Raw genomic sequence first — 14,761 nt, 5'->3', positions numbered from 1 at the left:
GAGTGTGTTTGTTGCAGAGGCGTGCAGCCACGCGCGCGCCCACGAGTTCTTCGCGGAGTCCATCACGGCTCCCGGCGACGCCTTCCTGGCCGTGCCGTGCGACTCGTGGGACAACTACAAGGAGCGCAAGTGCCGCGGCGAGCCCGTCCCCATGGGCGAGCGCGTCCCCCGCACGTAAGCTGGCCCATACGGCTCCTCCTCTGTGACGTACGCGGGGCGTTCAATAAGTAATGCAACAGGTTTTTTTTTTTCGGCCAATTTCGGTTGAAAAAGATGCTGAGTTTTTTCTGGGACATCTTGGAATATTGCCGCCTTAGTCCCAATACACTCCTGGCCATTAAAATTGCTACACCACGAAGGTAACGTGCTACAGACGCGAAATTTAACCGACAGGAATAAGATGCTGTGATATGCAAATGATTAGCTTTTCAGACCATTCACACAAGGTTGGCGCCGGTGGCGACACCTACAACATGATGACATGAGGAAAGTTTCCAACCGATTTCTCATACAGAAACAGCAGTTGACCAGCGTTGCGTGCTGGTGATGCCTCGTGTAAGGAGGGGAAATGCATACCATCACGTTTCCGACTTTTATCAAAGTCGGATTGTAGCCTATCATAATTGCAGTTTATCGTATCGCGACATTGCTGCTCGCATTGGCCGAGATCCAATGAATATGGAATCGGCGAGTTCAGGAGGGTAATACGGAATGCCGTGCTGGATCCCAACGGTCTCATATCACTAGCAGTCAAGATGACAGGCATCTTATACACATGGCTGTAATGGATCGTGCAACCACGTCTCGATCCCTGAGTCTACAGATGGGGACGTTTGCAAGACAACAACCATCTGCACGAACAGTTCGACAATGTTTGCAGCAGCATGATCTATCTATCAGCTCAGAGACCATGGCTGCGGTTACCCTTGACACTGCATCACAGACAGGAGCGCCTGTGATGGTGTACTCAACGACGAACCTGAGAGCAGGAATGGCAAGACGTCATTTTTTCAGATGAATCCAGGTTCTGTTTACAGTACCATGATGGTGTTTGGCGACATCGCGCTGAAAGAACATTGGAAGCGAGTATTTGTCATCGCCATACTGGCGTATCACCCGGCGTCATGGTATGGGGTACCTTTGATTACACGTCTCGGTCACCTCTTGTTCGCATATTGACGGCACTTTGAACAGTGGACGTTACATTTCAGATGTATTACGACCCGTGGCTGTACCCTTCATTTTTCCCTGCGAAAGCCTACACTTCAGCAGGATAGTGCACGACCGTATGTTGTAGGTCCTGTACAGGCCTTTCTGGATACAGAAAATGTTCGACTGCTGCCCTGGCCAGCACATTCTCCAGATGACTCACCAACTGGAAACGTCTGGTGTATGGTGGCCTCGTCACAATACGCCAGTCACTACTATTGATGAACTGTGGTATCGTGTTGAAGCTGCGTGGGCAGCTGTACCTGTACACGCCATCCAAGCTCTGTTTGACTCAATGCCCAGGTGTATGAAGGCCGTTGTTACGGCCAGAGGTGGTTGTTCTGGGTACTGATTTCTCAGTACCTATGCACCCAAATTGCGGGAAATGTAATCATATATCATTTCTAGTATAATATATTTGTCCACTGAATACCCTTTTATCATCTGCATCTCTTCTTGGTGTAGCAATTTTAATGGCCAGTAGTGTAGTTTGACGAAGTTCCCTTAAGTGGCAGCGCTATTCGTAGCCTTCAAAATGGATTGTGTAATGAAGGTACGTTTCCTTTGGCGGAGAACCCGAACATCATGGTGTTCATATGCGATTGCAAAATGTTTACGGAAACCTGGCAGTGAACAAAAGCGTGGTGAGTTTTTGGGCCATGTGTCTGTTGTAATCGCAACAAGGTCGCACTAACCTGTCCAGTCTCTCGCGTGCCAGCCCGCCACACACAGCTATGAATCCTACAATGTTGGAACGTGCGGACACTCTCATTCCAGGTGATCGACAGATGGGAAACACATCGCTGGTCAACGGGACGTCTCTCTTGGTAGTGTTGAGAAACTCGTCCGCTACTTGGGATACTCGAAGGAGTGCATCTGCTGCATTCCTCGCCACCTAACACAAAACTATAAAGGACAACGAAGGACTCCCTGCGCGGAATTGCTTGCGCATTAGGAGGCTGATCGTGACAACTTTTTGTCGATCATCATCACAGGCGATGAAACATGGGTTCATCACTTCGAACCGGAAACAAAGCAGCAATCGCGGTGGTGACGCCACAGCAACTTTAAACTCTGAACAAGAAGTTCAGCCAGTGAAGTCATAGTGACGGCCTTCTCGACCTCTGAAAGGGTTATTCTGTTTTTTGGCCTCCCTCATTGTGCAACGATCAGCTCGGAAGTCTAATGTACTACCCTCACGAAATTGAAGAAACGACTTCAGCGTGTTCTCGCCGCAAGAATACTAACGAACTTCTCCACAACAACACAAGGGCTCAGACAGGTCTGCGCACCCGAAAGGAGATCACAAAATTTCATTGGACTGTTCTTCGTCATCCACCCTATAGCTCAGATCTGGCACCTTTCGACTTCCATCTGTTTGGCCCACTGAAGAAAGCACTCTGCTGAAAGCAGTGCGTGGATAATGACGAGGTTCTTGATGCAGCAAGACATTGACTCAGACATTGACCAACAGAGCGGTACTACGCGAGCATACAGGCTCTGGGCCGTCCCAGTAACGTGGCGTAGGGCAGTCACATTGAATGTAGATTATGTTGAAAAATATGTTTTTTTAGCCGAAAGAGTGGGGAATAATATAGCATATTAAATTCCTGAATAAAACCAACCTGCTTTAAGAAAAAGTGTTGCATTTCCTGTTGAGCGCCCCTCGTAATTCAGTCGAATTCTCAACACTTTTCATCAACCAAAGATTGATTGCAAGCATTCGATCTGCTTTGAATCGACTCCTTCAGATCTAGTACCCTTGTTCATCATAACCGAAATTTTCATATACCATAAAACTTCGTTCTACTATAACGTCACGCACGCAACTACAGCCTAAAATTTTTTGAAATTATGTATCTCTTTTTCGTACCTTTCGCTTTACCCAAGCCGGCCTGAGTGGCCGAGCGGTTCTAGGCGCTACAGTCTGGAACCGAGCGACCGCTACGGTCGCAGATTCGAATCCTGTCTCGGGCATGCATGTGTGTGATGTCCTTAGGTTAGTTAGGTTTAAGTAGTTCTAAGTTCTAGGGGACTGACGACCTCAGAAGTTAAGTCCCATAGTGCTCACAGCCATTTGAGCTTTACCCAAATTGACTACGAAATCTCCCTCCGTGTAAAACAAGTTTTCATTTTTGGTTTCCTTCTCAGAAATTTTTTCCCAATATTACTTATATTTATTACAAGGACCCCCTCTCATTCACACTGATGTAATAGGTTTGTGGGTGTGTGTGTGTGGGGGTGGGGGGGGGGGGGCTATGTGCATTTCATGAACTAATTCCGTAGCCTAAAGTAAGTGTAGCGTTCAACTCATTTTTGACTCTTTAGAAAGCGTTTTGAAGCAACTGTCGTATCTCAGTCATTGTATGAACTGAAAATACCTCGATACAGGTAACTTGTTACATCTACAAAACGATATTTTAGTTCTATCAATTAATTAAAACATCGGTAGAAATGTATTGATAACTTTTGCAATAATTTTCTAGGGTAGAAAGGGGGTTCTTACTGAAGAGTTCCGCCGACCCATCTCCCGGGGAGTATTAGATCTAGATGATATGTCACCGAATGACTAGAATGTGTGGGAGCCTCATCATGATGGAAGAACCTCCTCATCCTTCTACAGCCAATAAGGCTGGAAGCTCATTTTCAAGAAAGTGTAGAAAACTGCACCTTATAAGACGATGCAGTAAGGCCGAATAAACTGATCACAGCGCGCATCATCGCACTCCACACATTTACAGAGGAGCTTTCTTGAAAATGTCTCTCTCACAAACGCATGTGGAGTTTTACACCAATATAAGTTACGATTCTTACTGATAACATCACGAGTGAAAGTGACTTCGGTGTTAAGCAATATTAATAGTAATACTATACTATTTGAAATTCACCATCAGCAAAATCCCAATCGTCTACCTTCACCTCCTTCTCAACGGTGTTGAATCCGTTTTAGATAACGATAGAGGGCGTGCATACATAATATGGAACATTATTTGTGGCGTGCACATGTTTTTTTTATATATATATTAGGCTCCTCCCCACGGGAAACAAACCGAACTGAAAAATTACCAGTTCATGACACCGATGTGGGTGTGTCAACTGTAAAAATTGTTAGTTCGCCTAAACAGGTCATTCCAAAAGATTTAAATATGCTAAATCTCATGTTAGTAAATTGTCGAAGTGTCTGTAGCAAGACCCCCGAGTTACTCTCCGAAATAAACAGTAGCAATGCCAGTCTTGAATTAGGTGCCGAAAGCTGGTTGAAGCAGACATAAATAGCAGTGAAATTTTGAACTCGGATTACACAATTTTTAGGAAGGATAGGACTGATGCTATGGGAGGTGGTGTGTTCATTGCACTTAAAAGCTGTTTAAACGCAGTTGAGATCGATACTGGGTCGGACTGTGAATCAGTCTGGATAAAGCTGTCAATCAGACAAGGATTGTATTAGGATGTTTTTATACACCAGCAGCATCAGCAACAAACGTCGCAGAACGTTTCAAGGAAAGTCTTGAGTACAAAGGAAATAAGTATTCAAATTATCAATTAGTTATAGGTGGAGACTTTAATCTGGCATCCATTGACAAGGAAAATTACACGTTTATCACAGGGGGGCAGAAGAAAAGACTCGTGTGAAGCGCTCTCAACATACAACCTTGAGCAATTTGGTGGAAAACCAACTCGAGGTGGGAACATATTATATACATTGGCGACAAACAAACCTGATTTTTTTGAGAAAGTTAATCTGGAAGAAGGTATTAGCAACCATAATGTCGCTGTGGCTTCTATGTCTTAGTGGAAGTTGAAGAAAAAAAAAAGCGTAGAGCTTTGTTTGGGAAAGTAAATAAAACTGTCATTAATGAATATCTTCATAGTCAGCTCCAAGCAAGCATTCACCGCGGGACACAAAGACATTGAGCATCTTTGGTCGGAATTTGAAAGTATTGTCACCATGTGCTAGAGAAGTATGTGCCTGGCAAAAATATAGGGGAGGGAAAGGATCCACCTTGGTACAACAAACATATTAGGAGGTTCGCCGGACACAAAGACATTGAGCATCTTTGGTCGGAATTTAAAAGTACTGTCCACCATGTGCTAGAGAAGTATGTGCCTGGCAAAAATATAGGGGACGGAAAGGATCCACCTTGGTACAACACACACATTAGGAGGATGCTGAGAAAGCAGAGAATTTTGCCCCATTGACAAGTATAAATTATGCGAAATGAAAGCAGCTGTCAAAAGGTCAATGAGAGATCCTTTTTAACAAATTTGAAAGCAATATTTTATCTGCAGATTGTAAAAATACCCCCAAAAATTTTGTTCGTACGTAAAATCTATGAGTGCTACAAATAATTCAATACCTTCTCTTGCTGACAATTCTGGTAATGTAATGGTAGATGATAAACAGAAGGCCGAAATTCTAAACCTAGCTTTCAAAAACTCGTTTACGGTACAGGACTGCATCACCATTCCCCCCTTCAATTATCGAATAAACGCAAGGATGGCTGACATAGTGTTTAGTGTATCTGGGATTATAAAACAATTAAGATCCTTAGACGCCTGGAATGCATCTGGCCCGGACGGTATCCGCGTAAGATTATATGTTGACTATGCTACAAACATAGCACCATTCATATCCATTATCTATCAGAGATCATTGGAACAGCGGAAAGTTCCACGAATCTGAAAGAAGGCCCAGGTCATGGCAATCTATAAAAAGGGTAGAAAATCGGATGCACATAATTACCGGCCAATTTCACTGACATCAATTTGTTGTAGAATCATGGAACATATTTTGTGTTCAGACATAATGACCTTTCTAGACTCTGAGAAACTCATCTGCAGAAACCAGCACGATTCTAGGAAATAGCGGTCATGCGAGACACAGTTGGCCCTCTTTGTGTATGATTTACAACAGGCTCGGCTCTCAGGTTGATGCCATATTTCTCGACTGCTCCAAAAAGTGCGCGCTTACGGTCTATCCGATGACATATGCGGTTGGATAGAAAGTTTTCTAACAGACAGTGAGCAGTATGTCGTCCTGAATGTGGTGACTTCAACAGAAACAAGCGTAACTTCAGGTGTGCCCAGGGCAGCGTAATAGGTACGCTGCTTTTTACGATTTACATAAACGATCTGGTCGATGGTATTGACTGCGGCATTAGACTGTTTGTCGATGATGCTGTAGTCTACAGGAAAGTAGTATCACACGAAAATTATGAACAAATCAATGAGGATTTGCAGAAAATAAATGTGTGGTGTAATGATTGGCAGTTATCTCTCAATATTAGTAAATGGAATCTACTGCGTATAACAAGGCGAAAATCCCCATTAATGTACGAGTACAAAATAAATGCCCAGTCTTTGGAAGCGTAGCATCCGTCAAGTATCTGGATGTGACTATTCGAAATAATCTCAAATGGAATGATTAGATTCCACATGTAACGGGCAAGGCGAACTCTAAACTGCGGTTTATTGGTAGAATCCTGAAGCGATGCAGTCCTTCAACAAAGAAAATTGTTTACAATACGTTAGTTCGTCAAGTCTTACAGTATTGTTCGTCTGTATGGGACTCTTACCAGTTGGGTCTGATTCAAGAGATTGAGAAGGCCCAAAGAAGAGCGGCAAGATTCGTGACTGGTGCATTTAGCCATCGCGAGAACGTTACAAATCCCATAGAAAGTTTGAATGGGACACACTTGCACTTGAACGACGCGCTAAACGGAAGGGGCTGCTCACTAAATTCCTAAATCCGATCTTCGCCGATGATGTAGAGCATATATTATTACTACCAACTTTCCAATCACGCAATTATCACCATTCAAAGATAAGGGAAATTAGAGCTCGTACTGAGGCGTTCAGACAGTCGCTTTTTCCTCGCGTGATCTGCGAGTGGAACAGAGGAGGGAAATATGACTTTCTTTTAATCTCATTTTGATCGTTATAGTTCGTTGCAATTCTTCGTGGCAGACGTCCCCTGACGCCCGTTGACGTTCGTTATTGATCCATTCACTCAGTTTTTTTATTACAGAGGGCAGCTAACTCTCTGACCGAACACGCTGAGCTACCGTGCCGGCTACTGTGGCGCGAATTGTTCCCTCCGCCACACACCGCTTGGTGGCTAGCGGAGTATATATGTAGATGTAGATTTATACACGTACAAATTCCAAATATAGAATACGTCAGCACACTCAGCGTCTGTAAATACGTGTGGCACGATTGATCAATATAACACAGTTGAAAAATTCAATTATGAGAATAGAAGCACAATTTCGCAACTTGAACCTCAAAACAAAAGTGACAATTAATACATAAATCCAAAGCAGCATACCAGCATGAGGAATGAAAATTCCTTTCTCTGAACAGCAGTATGTCTGCAACCAATAAAAAAACTGACACGTTATATGAAATGTTTTATTCGAATTATTCCTTACTGCCATTTTCTAAAATATTGGCTATGCTTCCTGAAACACCTCGATTTGCATGTGAACACAAACAGCAATCTGAGTGTCCCTGTATCTATTTTAATGCACTGAATCTCACTTAAACTGATCTTCAGCGTAATTTGAAATTGTATTAGAAGATAATTAGTTTCAAAAGATATTTTGTAATCTTTGGCACATGAGCTGGTTGACATGATGAGAATGATGCCACAAGCCACCATTTTAAGGTAGGCTACCTCAGCTGACGCGGACTGACACTAACAGAGTGACGAGCGATCGTTGGTAGTTGGCTTGACAGCTGTAGCTGTGTTTCACGGCAGATGGCACTGTATTTTCATATATGAGTAACGGTATTGTGGGAGGACTTCAGAGCTTCAGACGATATCTCCTTCCTCTTCTGAACAGACTACGTGCTGTTAGCCACCATGACGAATGCGGCTTTAGGACACTGACATCCAACCATCCAACTGCAAACAGTTTATTATGAATTATATTGGGAGAGGTTGAAGAATCACATTACGTATCTCTACTAGTATGATATGTATTGAAGAAACATGATAAGCTATACCACCACAGGAGCTATATGCTTAGTGCCTTTGCATTCCTTACGAGGTGCTGTGAATAACGTGTGGTGCCGAACTTCACCAAGATAATGGATCACTCTGACTCGGTGGCAGCCAGAAAAATCAAGAAATGTGACATCCTAGCCACAGTATGGAAGAGAACACTTCACTCACTTGCCTGTAATTGACTAACAAAGAAAAATTCAAATAATGTCTACAACTGCCTATCCACAGTGTGGACGTATGAATGAACTGATGGTTGACACCTGGGCAGCAGTGGACTCTGCATAGAGTTACACTGGTGCCTCAACATACTCCCTCCCTAAATACCTTAAGGATATGTGTAACTCCTATGTCAGGAAATGTCCACATCACATTCGTAACTCCATGGATTTTGTTAGATGTCTTAAAAACTTTAAGGATTCCAACATGCTTGTGGGCTTTAATATTGTCTCCCTTTTCACCAGATTGGTTCTACAGGAATTCTTAAGAGCTATTGGCCAGAGATTTTATATAGAGAAACTAGATTTTTAAGCCATGTCTCAACATCAGCATACGGTACCGGTACTTTCTTTTCAGTGTTGGTTACTATGAGCAGAAGGAAATAGCCGTGGGGAGTCCACTGTCACTACTTGTTGCCAATATGGATATTGAACATTTCGAAGAGGAAGCACTGGCGTAGCTCATTAGAAATCAAACTGCCTTTTCTTCAGTATGCTGATGACACCTTTGTGATATGGCCACATGGAAGAGTCCAGTTAAATTATTTCCTCATACATATCAATTGCATACACTAAGAACATCAGTTTTAGCATGGAAATTGAAGTGGGTGGATCCCTCCCTTTCTGAATGTCCCGACCAAAAGAACGACACTTGGAGCCACAATATATACCATAAGGAGGTGCACATTGGTGTATACCTACAGGTAGACAGGTGTTGACACCCAGCATGGATGAATGGAGTGCTCAAAACATTGTTACATAGCGCTCATACCGTCTTGGACAGTGAGAGCCTCAACACGAATATGAACATCTGAGGACAGGGTTCCACAAGAACAGCTACACAGAGGCAAATTCGGAGCCCTACAGCATATACAGACTGTACAACAGGAGGAAACAGAAGAGGAACTGTGGGAATATGTGGCCACTCCATTGTTTGTGGCCACCAGCACACATCTCTGGACATGAAAAAAGGCTGGAGCGATGAGTTGAAGGGAGGGAGTGCGGTAGAGGATACTAGTTGCATGCTCTCTCCTTGATGTGAGTGGAGGGGCAGATTGTAGGGAGGAGGAGCAGGATAACACCCAATGTCAGCTCCGAAGTAGTTAGTTCATCACTGCACCTGATAATGTTGAAATGTTGTGCCTGTTGGATGCTGATACCTGATCATTCACGAATGAGCTATTTCATCGTGAACTATGCGGTGAGAAGTTGGAGAATCACATATTATTCATTGTTGTCTACAGCAGCTTTTTAATGCTTGGCAACATGAAAGTTTTATATCCTCTTTTTACAACTTGGTGTAAACAGACTTCACCCACTTCATACTTTTCTTATGCTATCCAAGGATGATTTTTGTGTTTACCGACACGCACAAGATCTCTGACTTTGAGAATTCAGTGCAGTATGAACCTCTCATATATTGCAATCAAAACACTTAAATAATTTCCTGAGGAATCACCCTCCACTAAATTTTCACAGAAGTGCGCAAAGAATCAATGCTAATTGCAGATAAGTAGCTGGCCAACTATATACCATTACAAGAGCATCAAACACTGTTGGAAACTCCTGTACAGTATAAAAAGGGTATGCCACAAGGAAGCCTTCAATAATCTGGGGTTAACCCCTAATTTTTCTTTTCTGTCCTGCTGAAAGCACAAATAGGTAAAGCTCTTCTCAACCTGAAGGCTGGTTCGAACACCACAGTGCTTTACTGGCACGGTCTTACTGAAGGCGGTATATCCTTTTCTTCCTATAACTTTCCAAAGAGGATCTACAGTTTAATGTGGACTCCCAACAATGGTGAAGCTTGACATTCTTCACATTAACAGTATTTTGTTTGAGGTGGGAGAAGCAATATATGTATATATATTGTTGGATTTGTGAAAAAGAGATTTTGGTGTTGCAACCTTGTGGGAAATGTTTTGGAAATTTAGACTTCTTAGAATGTTATTTTAATGTTTTTCTGAACATTTTAGATATCTGACTGCAACATGTTTTATATCGCTTCTACCGCAGCAAAATTTCATCATACCACATCTCAAGTGTGTGTGTGTGTTTTTATTTAATCCAGCAACTCTGTAAATACATTGTCAAAGGTGTTAATGACATAAGCCACATTTGAGCAATTAAATGAATCAGGGGTAACACATGAAAATTTGTGTCGGACTGGGACTCAAACCTGGATTTCCCACTTAACATGAGCATTTGCCTTAACCATGTGGATCATCTAAACACACTTCCTGTCTGAGGCAAATTCCCAGCCTGTTGCACACTCACGGCAAAAAAGAATTAAACACATTAGCTGTCAGTGACCACTGACGTATATTAATGGGGTAAGTTGAAAATTTGTGCCAGACCAGCACTGTAGCCCAAATTTTGCACTTGACACTAGCGGTCACCTTAACCACCTCAGTCATCTGAATGCCTTTCCTGCCTGACCAAATTCCCAGCCTGTCACACTACCCACAAGGCATCGCCTACCCATGAACCCCTTACTTGCAATTCCTGATTCCTGAAACAGACCGGTCATGGTGTGTCATATTATATTATGTATGCCGGGTGCCTCTCCTATGGGTCATCAGGCACATTTTCTCTGGTGTTTCAACAAATATTTGCAGTTTCGTTCCTGCAGTGTCTAGCTGGAATTAGACCAATCAAATACTGCACATTAAGTCTCTCATGTGACGTCCAGTTTTGATGGAAATGAAATTACTTTAAATCAGAATTCTAAGTGCCCGTTTGAAGAGCTGTCCCAAACTAGTCTACTGTGATGTTCATTTTGTCGATACGTATTAACAGGGGAAATAAAACATGAAGAATAACCTAAAACTCCAGCAGTGACAGAACACTGCTGTTGCGTGGTGGTATCAGTTAGCACAGGCCAGGCCACAGCAGTCACTGCTGGAGTACTCATTATTCTTCTCATTTTACTGTTCCTGTTAATACATGTTGATAAAACGAATATCACACTGGACTAATTTGAGAGCGCTCTATCAAATAGGGACATAAAATTCCTATTTTAATTTTATTTGCTTTGTAACATGAAACAAAATGACACTTTCCACCAACACTGGGCATTGCATGAAAGATATGACGAACAGTGTGTATCATAAGGTGATGACAACTACAGGTCCTTTCTTTCAGTGTAGAGCCACATCACGCCCAGCCCCTTATGGGAATCATGAACTGCAAGTAATGATGCTACATCAGTAGTGTGTAATAGGCTCAAAATTTGAGTCGGATGGGAAGCATGCTTGGATGGCCGAGGCAGTTAAGGTGACCTCTTGTGTTAAGTGGGATATCTAGATTTGTGTCACAATTCAGAACAAATTCTCACCTGTTGCTAAACGTAAAAGACGATGTATGCCTCAGGAAACCCTATTGGCTAAATTTAGATATTCTGAGTTCGAGGATTGCTGTTTGAGCATTATGCTGCCACCATCGTACACTGATCAGCCAGAACATTACAACTACCAACCTACTATTGACATAAACCCATCCAGACGATAGCCGCGTCACCTGGCAATGAATCGCTGCTAGTCACACATACTTACGGAGCACATAACATCAGTGAGTGTGCTTGCCATGTATAGAGTGGGAAAGGTGCACTATCTACCTGAGTTTGACTGAGGGCAGATTGTGGTGGCCTGAAGGCTTCGCACAAGCATTTTGGAAACTGCACGACTTGCCGGGTGTTCAAGGTGTGCTGTGGTGAATGTCATTAACAAATGGTGAAACCACATCCAGATGCAGTGGGGTTGGGTGGTCATCCCTCATTACAGATGTCGGATATCATAGGCTTAGGGACTGCTAAAACAGAACAAGCAGTGAACTGTCGTGGAACTAACTTTAATGCTGGACAGAGGATGAGTGTGTTTGAACACACAGTGCACTGAACACTACTAATGATGGGCCTTCACAGAGGACAACCCGTGTGTGTGCCAATGTTAACATCATGACATCAGCAACTACAAGTGAAATGGGCATTGGAGTAGTGGCAGAGCATTGTATGGTCTGATGAATCCCGATACCTTCCCATCAGGCCAATGGGAGGGCACAAATCCATCGTCTTCCAGAGGAACAGCTCCTAGACACCTGTACCGTAGGTAGGAGACAAGGTGGTGGTGGCTCCATTATGCTCTGGGGAACATTCATTTGGGCATCTATGGGCCTAGTGGACCTAGTGCAAGGCACCAAGATGTTCAAGGAGTATCACACAATTGTTGCAGACCATGCACACCCATTCACTACGATCATGTCTCCTGGCAGGATTGGCATTTTACAACAACATACTGCACCATGTCACAAGGCCATAACTGTGATGGGGTGGTTCGAGGAACACGGTAGTGAGTTCCACTTGATGTGCTGGCCCTCCAACTTGCCAGATCTGAACCTGTTCAAACGCATCTGGAATGCAATTGAACGTGGCCTCAGAGGTCACTGCCTCCATCCCCAGATTTTACAGAAATTAGGTAACTTGTATGTGCAGATGTGATGCCAAATCAGTCCAGCAGCCTCCCAAGGCCATGATGTGCCGCTGCTGTTATCCATGCCAGAGGTAGACATACTGACTATTAGGTAGGTGGTCACAATATTCTGACTGGTCAATGTATATCTGTTGTAGGAATCATTATAAAAAAAAGGCAAGACCAGTTAGGGCATGTATGGGGCAATCTGGACAGTAATTTTTACCTTGCTCAACATGCAACTGGAATAGGACAGAAAACTGATAGTGGCACAATGCACCCTCTGCCATGTACTGTACAGTTTCTTGTGAAGTCTTTATGTCAATGCAGATATATAATGAACATCAGAAATGTCCTTGGACCGATTGGTGATCGAATTCATCTTTTCGACTTCTAGATGGAACCTGCAGAATAGTGTACACCTTTTCACAAAATGATTAAAGAAGTGTAATCGAAGGGCAAATCATTTTCCCATCCAGCCATTATCTCCTAACAAGCTGCAATAGTTTATTTTAAAAAGAAGTCCATTTTATCAACAACAAAAATGGTTGGGGACCTCAGTTAGATTCCCAAAATGTTCCAATTTTCTACATATAGTTCATATACCAAAGATCGTTTTGACTGCCCTTATCTGGCCAAAGAATATTCCTTGTGACTGCACAGAGTTGCTTCAAATCGGATATCACAGGATATAATAAAATGAAACTTTATGAAGTAAACAGGCTTTCACTTTAGAGTGTCAAAGATGATGGACGTTATTCTTATGGTAAAAGGCTCACATTTCATGTAAGGTAAGTCTTTCCGCTCCCAGGATTGGAATGACTCCTTACCCTCTCCTTTAAAACCCACATCCTTTCGTCTTTCCCTTTCCTTCCCTCTTTCCTGATGAAGCAACTGTGGGTTGTGAAAGCTTGAATTTTGTGTGTGTGTTTGTGTTTATTTGTGTGTCTATCAACATACCAACACTTTCATTTGGTAAGTTACATCATCTTTGTTTTTAGATATATTATTGTAAACATATTTATTTTTCTATTACAGATTTTTTGTAATAGAACCTAAGTTTTAGATAATTTAATATGAAACTGATTTATGTAATACCATAAAATGTAACCAAAACAAACTTGTAAAACTGACACATTCCATATCCTATGATGTATTGACAAAATTGGGTCACTAGATACATAAATTATTATAAAGACTTACATATTGAAGTGTATGCCATTCTCCAATAGTTTGGTTCTGATATGTTCACGTTACTTCCTTATGTTGCGTGTATTCTGTACACATATTTCTTAAACCTTTGAATTTTTTTGTGAAGTATACTGAACTGCTGAGAATAGTGACTTATTATAATTCTGCAGTGCTTCTGGAACGTTCTTCCTGGAGACAAATGGAACAGCCCCATTTGCACTTGGTCCAAGGTCTTGGTTTAAACGAGCAAAGAAGAAATCAAAAAAGAAGACTTCCTCATCAAAACCTGCTGCTAAATGAAAGCCCGCAACTAATATGTTCTGAACCCTTTGGTAATAAAGAATGTTCTCTTCTGTCTCATGTTTAAGTGAACCTTACCTTCTATCACAAGATAAATTGGCAGTGGAACATAAATAATGATGCAGATCAGATGCTTATGACAGGAAGTCAGTCATGGGTGTTGATTTCAAAAACTTACTCATATTTAATGATATAATAAACTCTAATATACATTTAGCCAAGTTGTACACATGGTTTTGTGTAACTTACTACTTGATTGCTTTTGTGTGAGATTGATACAAATGGTGCAGGTAAGTTGCATTTAATAGACTACTAGTTATTTTAATGTAACTTGTGCCAAGCACATACAGCATTCAAGTGGCCTTAAAGAG

At 42.3% G+C, this 14,761-nt stretch overlaps 1 protein-coding gene across 1 annotated transcript in view; it reads left to right on the top strand.

Annotated features, from left to right (window-relative positions):
* The window catches only part of LOC126278147 (pancreatic lipase-related protein 2-like), an 83,236-nt gene extending 68,791 nt beyond the window's left edge, over positions 1-14,445 (top strand). Inside the window, exons 6-7 of the mRNA XM_049978038.1 lie at positions 18-174; positions 14,261-14,445. Coding sequence (XP_049833995.1) covers positions 18-174; positions 14,261-14,390 — 287 coding nt within the window. The 3' untranslated portion in view covers positions 14,391-14,445. The remainder of the gene's footprint in view (positions 1-17; positions 175-14,260) is intronic.
* The last annotated feature ends 316 nt before the right edge of the window (positions 14,446-14,761 follow it).

The sequence above is a fragment of the Schistocerca gregaria genome, chromosome 6, assembly GCF_023897955.1.
Source record: "Schistocerca gregaria isolate iqSchGreg1 chromosome 6, iqSchGreg1.2, whole genome shotgun sequence".
Classification (NCBI taxonomy): domain Eukaryota; kingdom Metazoa; phylum Arthropoda; class Insecta; order Orthoptera; family Acrididae; genus Schistocerca; species Schistocerca gregaria.
Note: the sequence above shows the minus strand (reverse complement) of the source record. Positions and strands in the feature narration are given on the sequence as shown.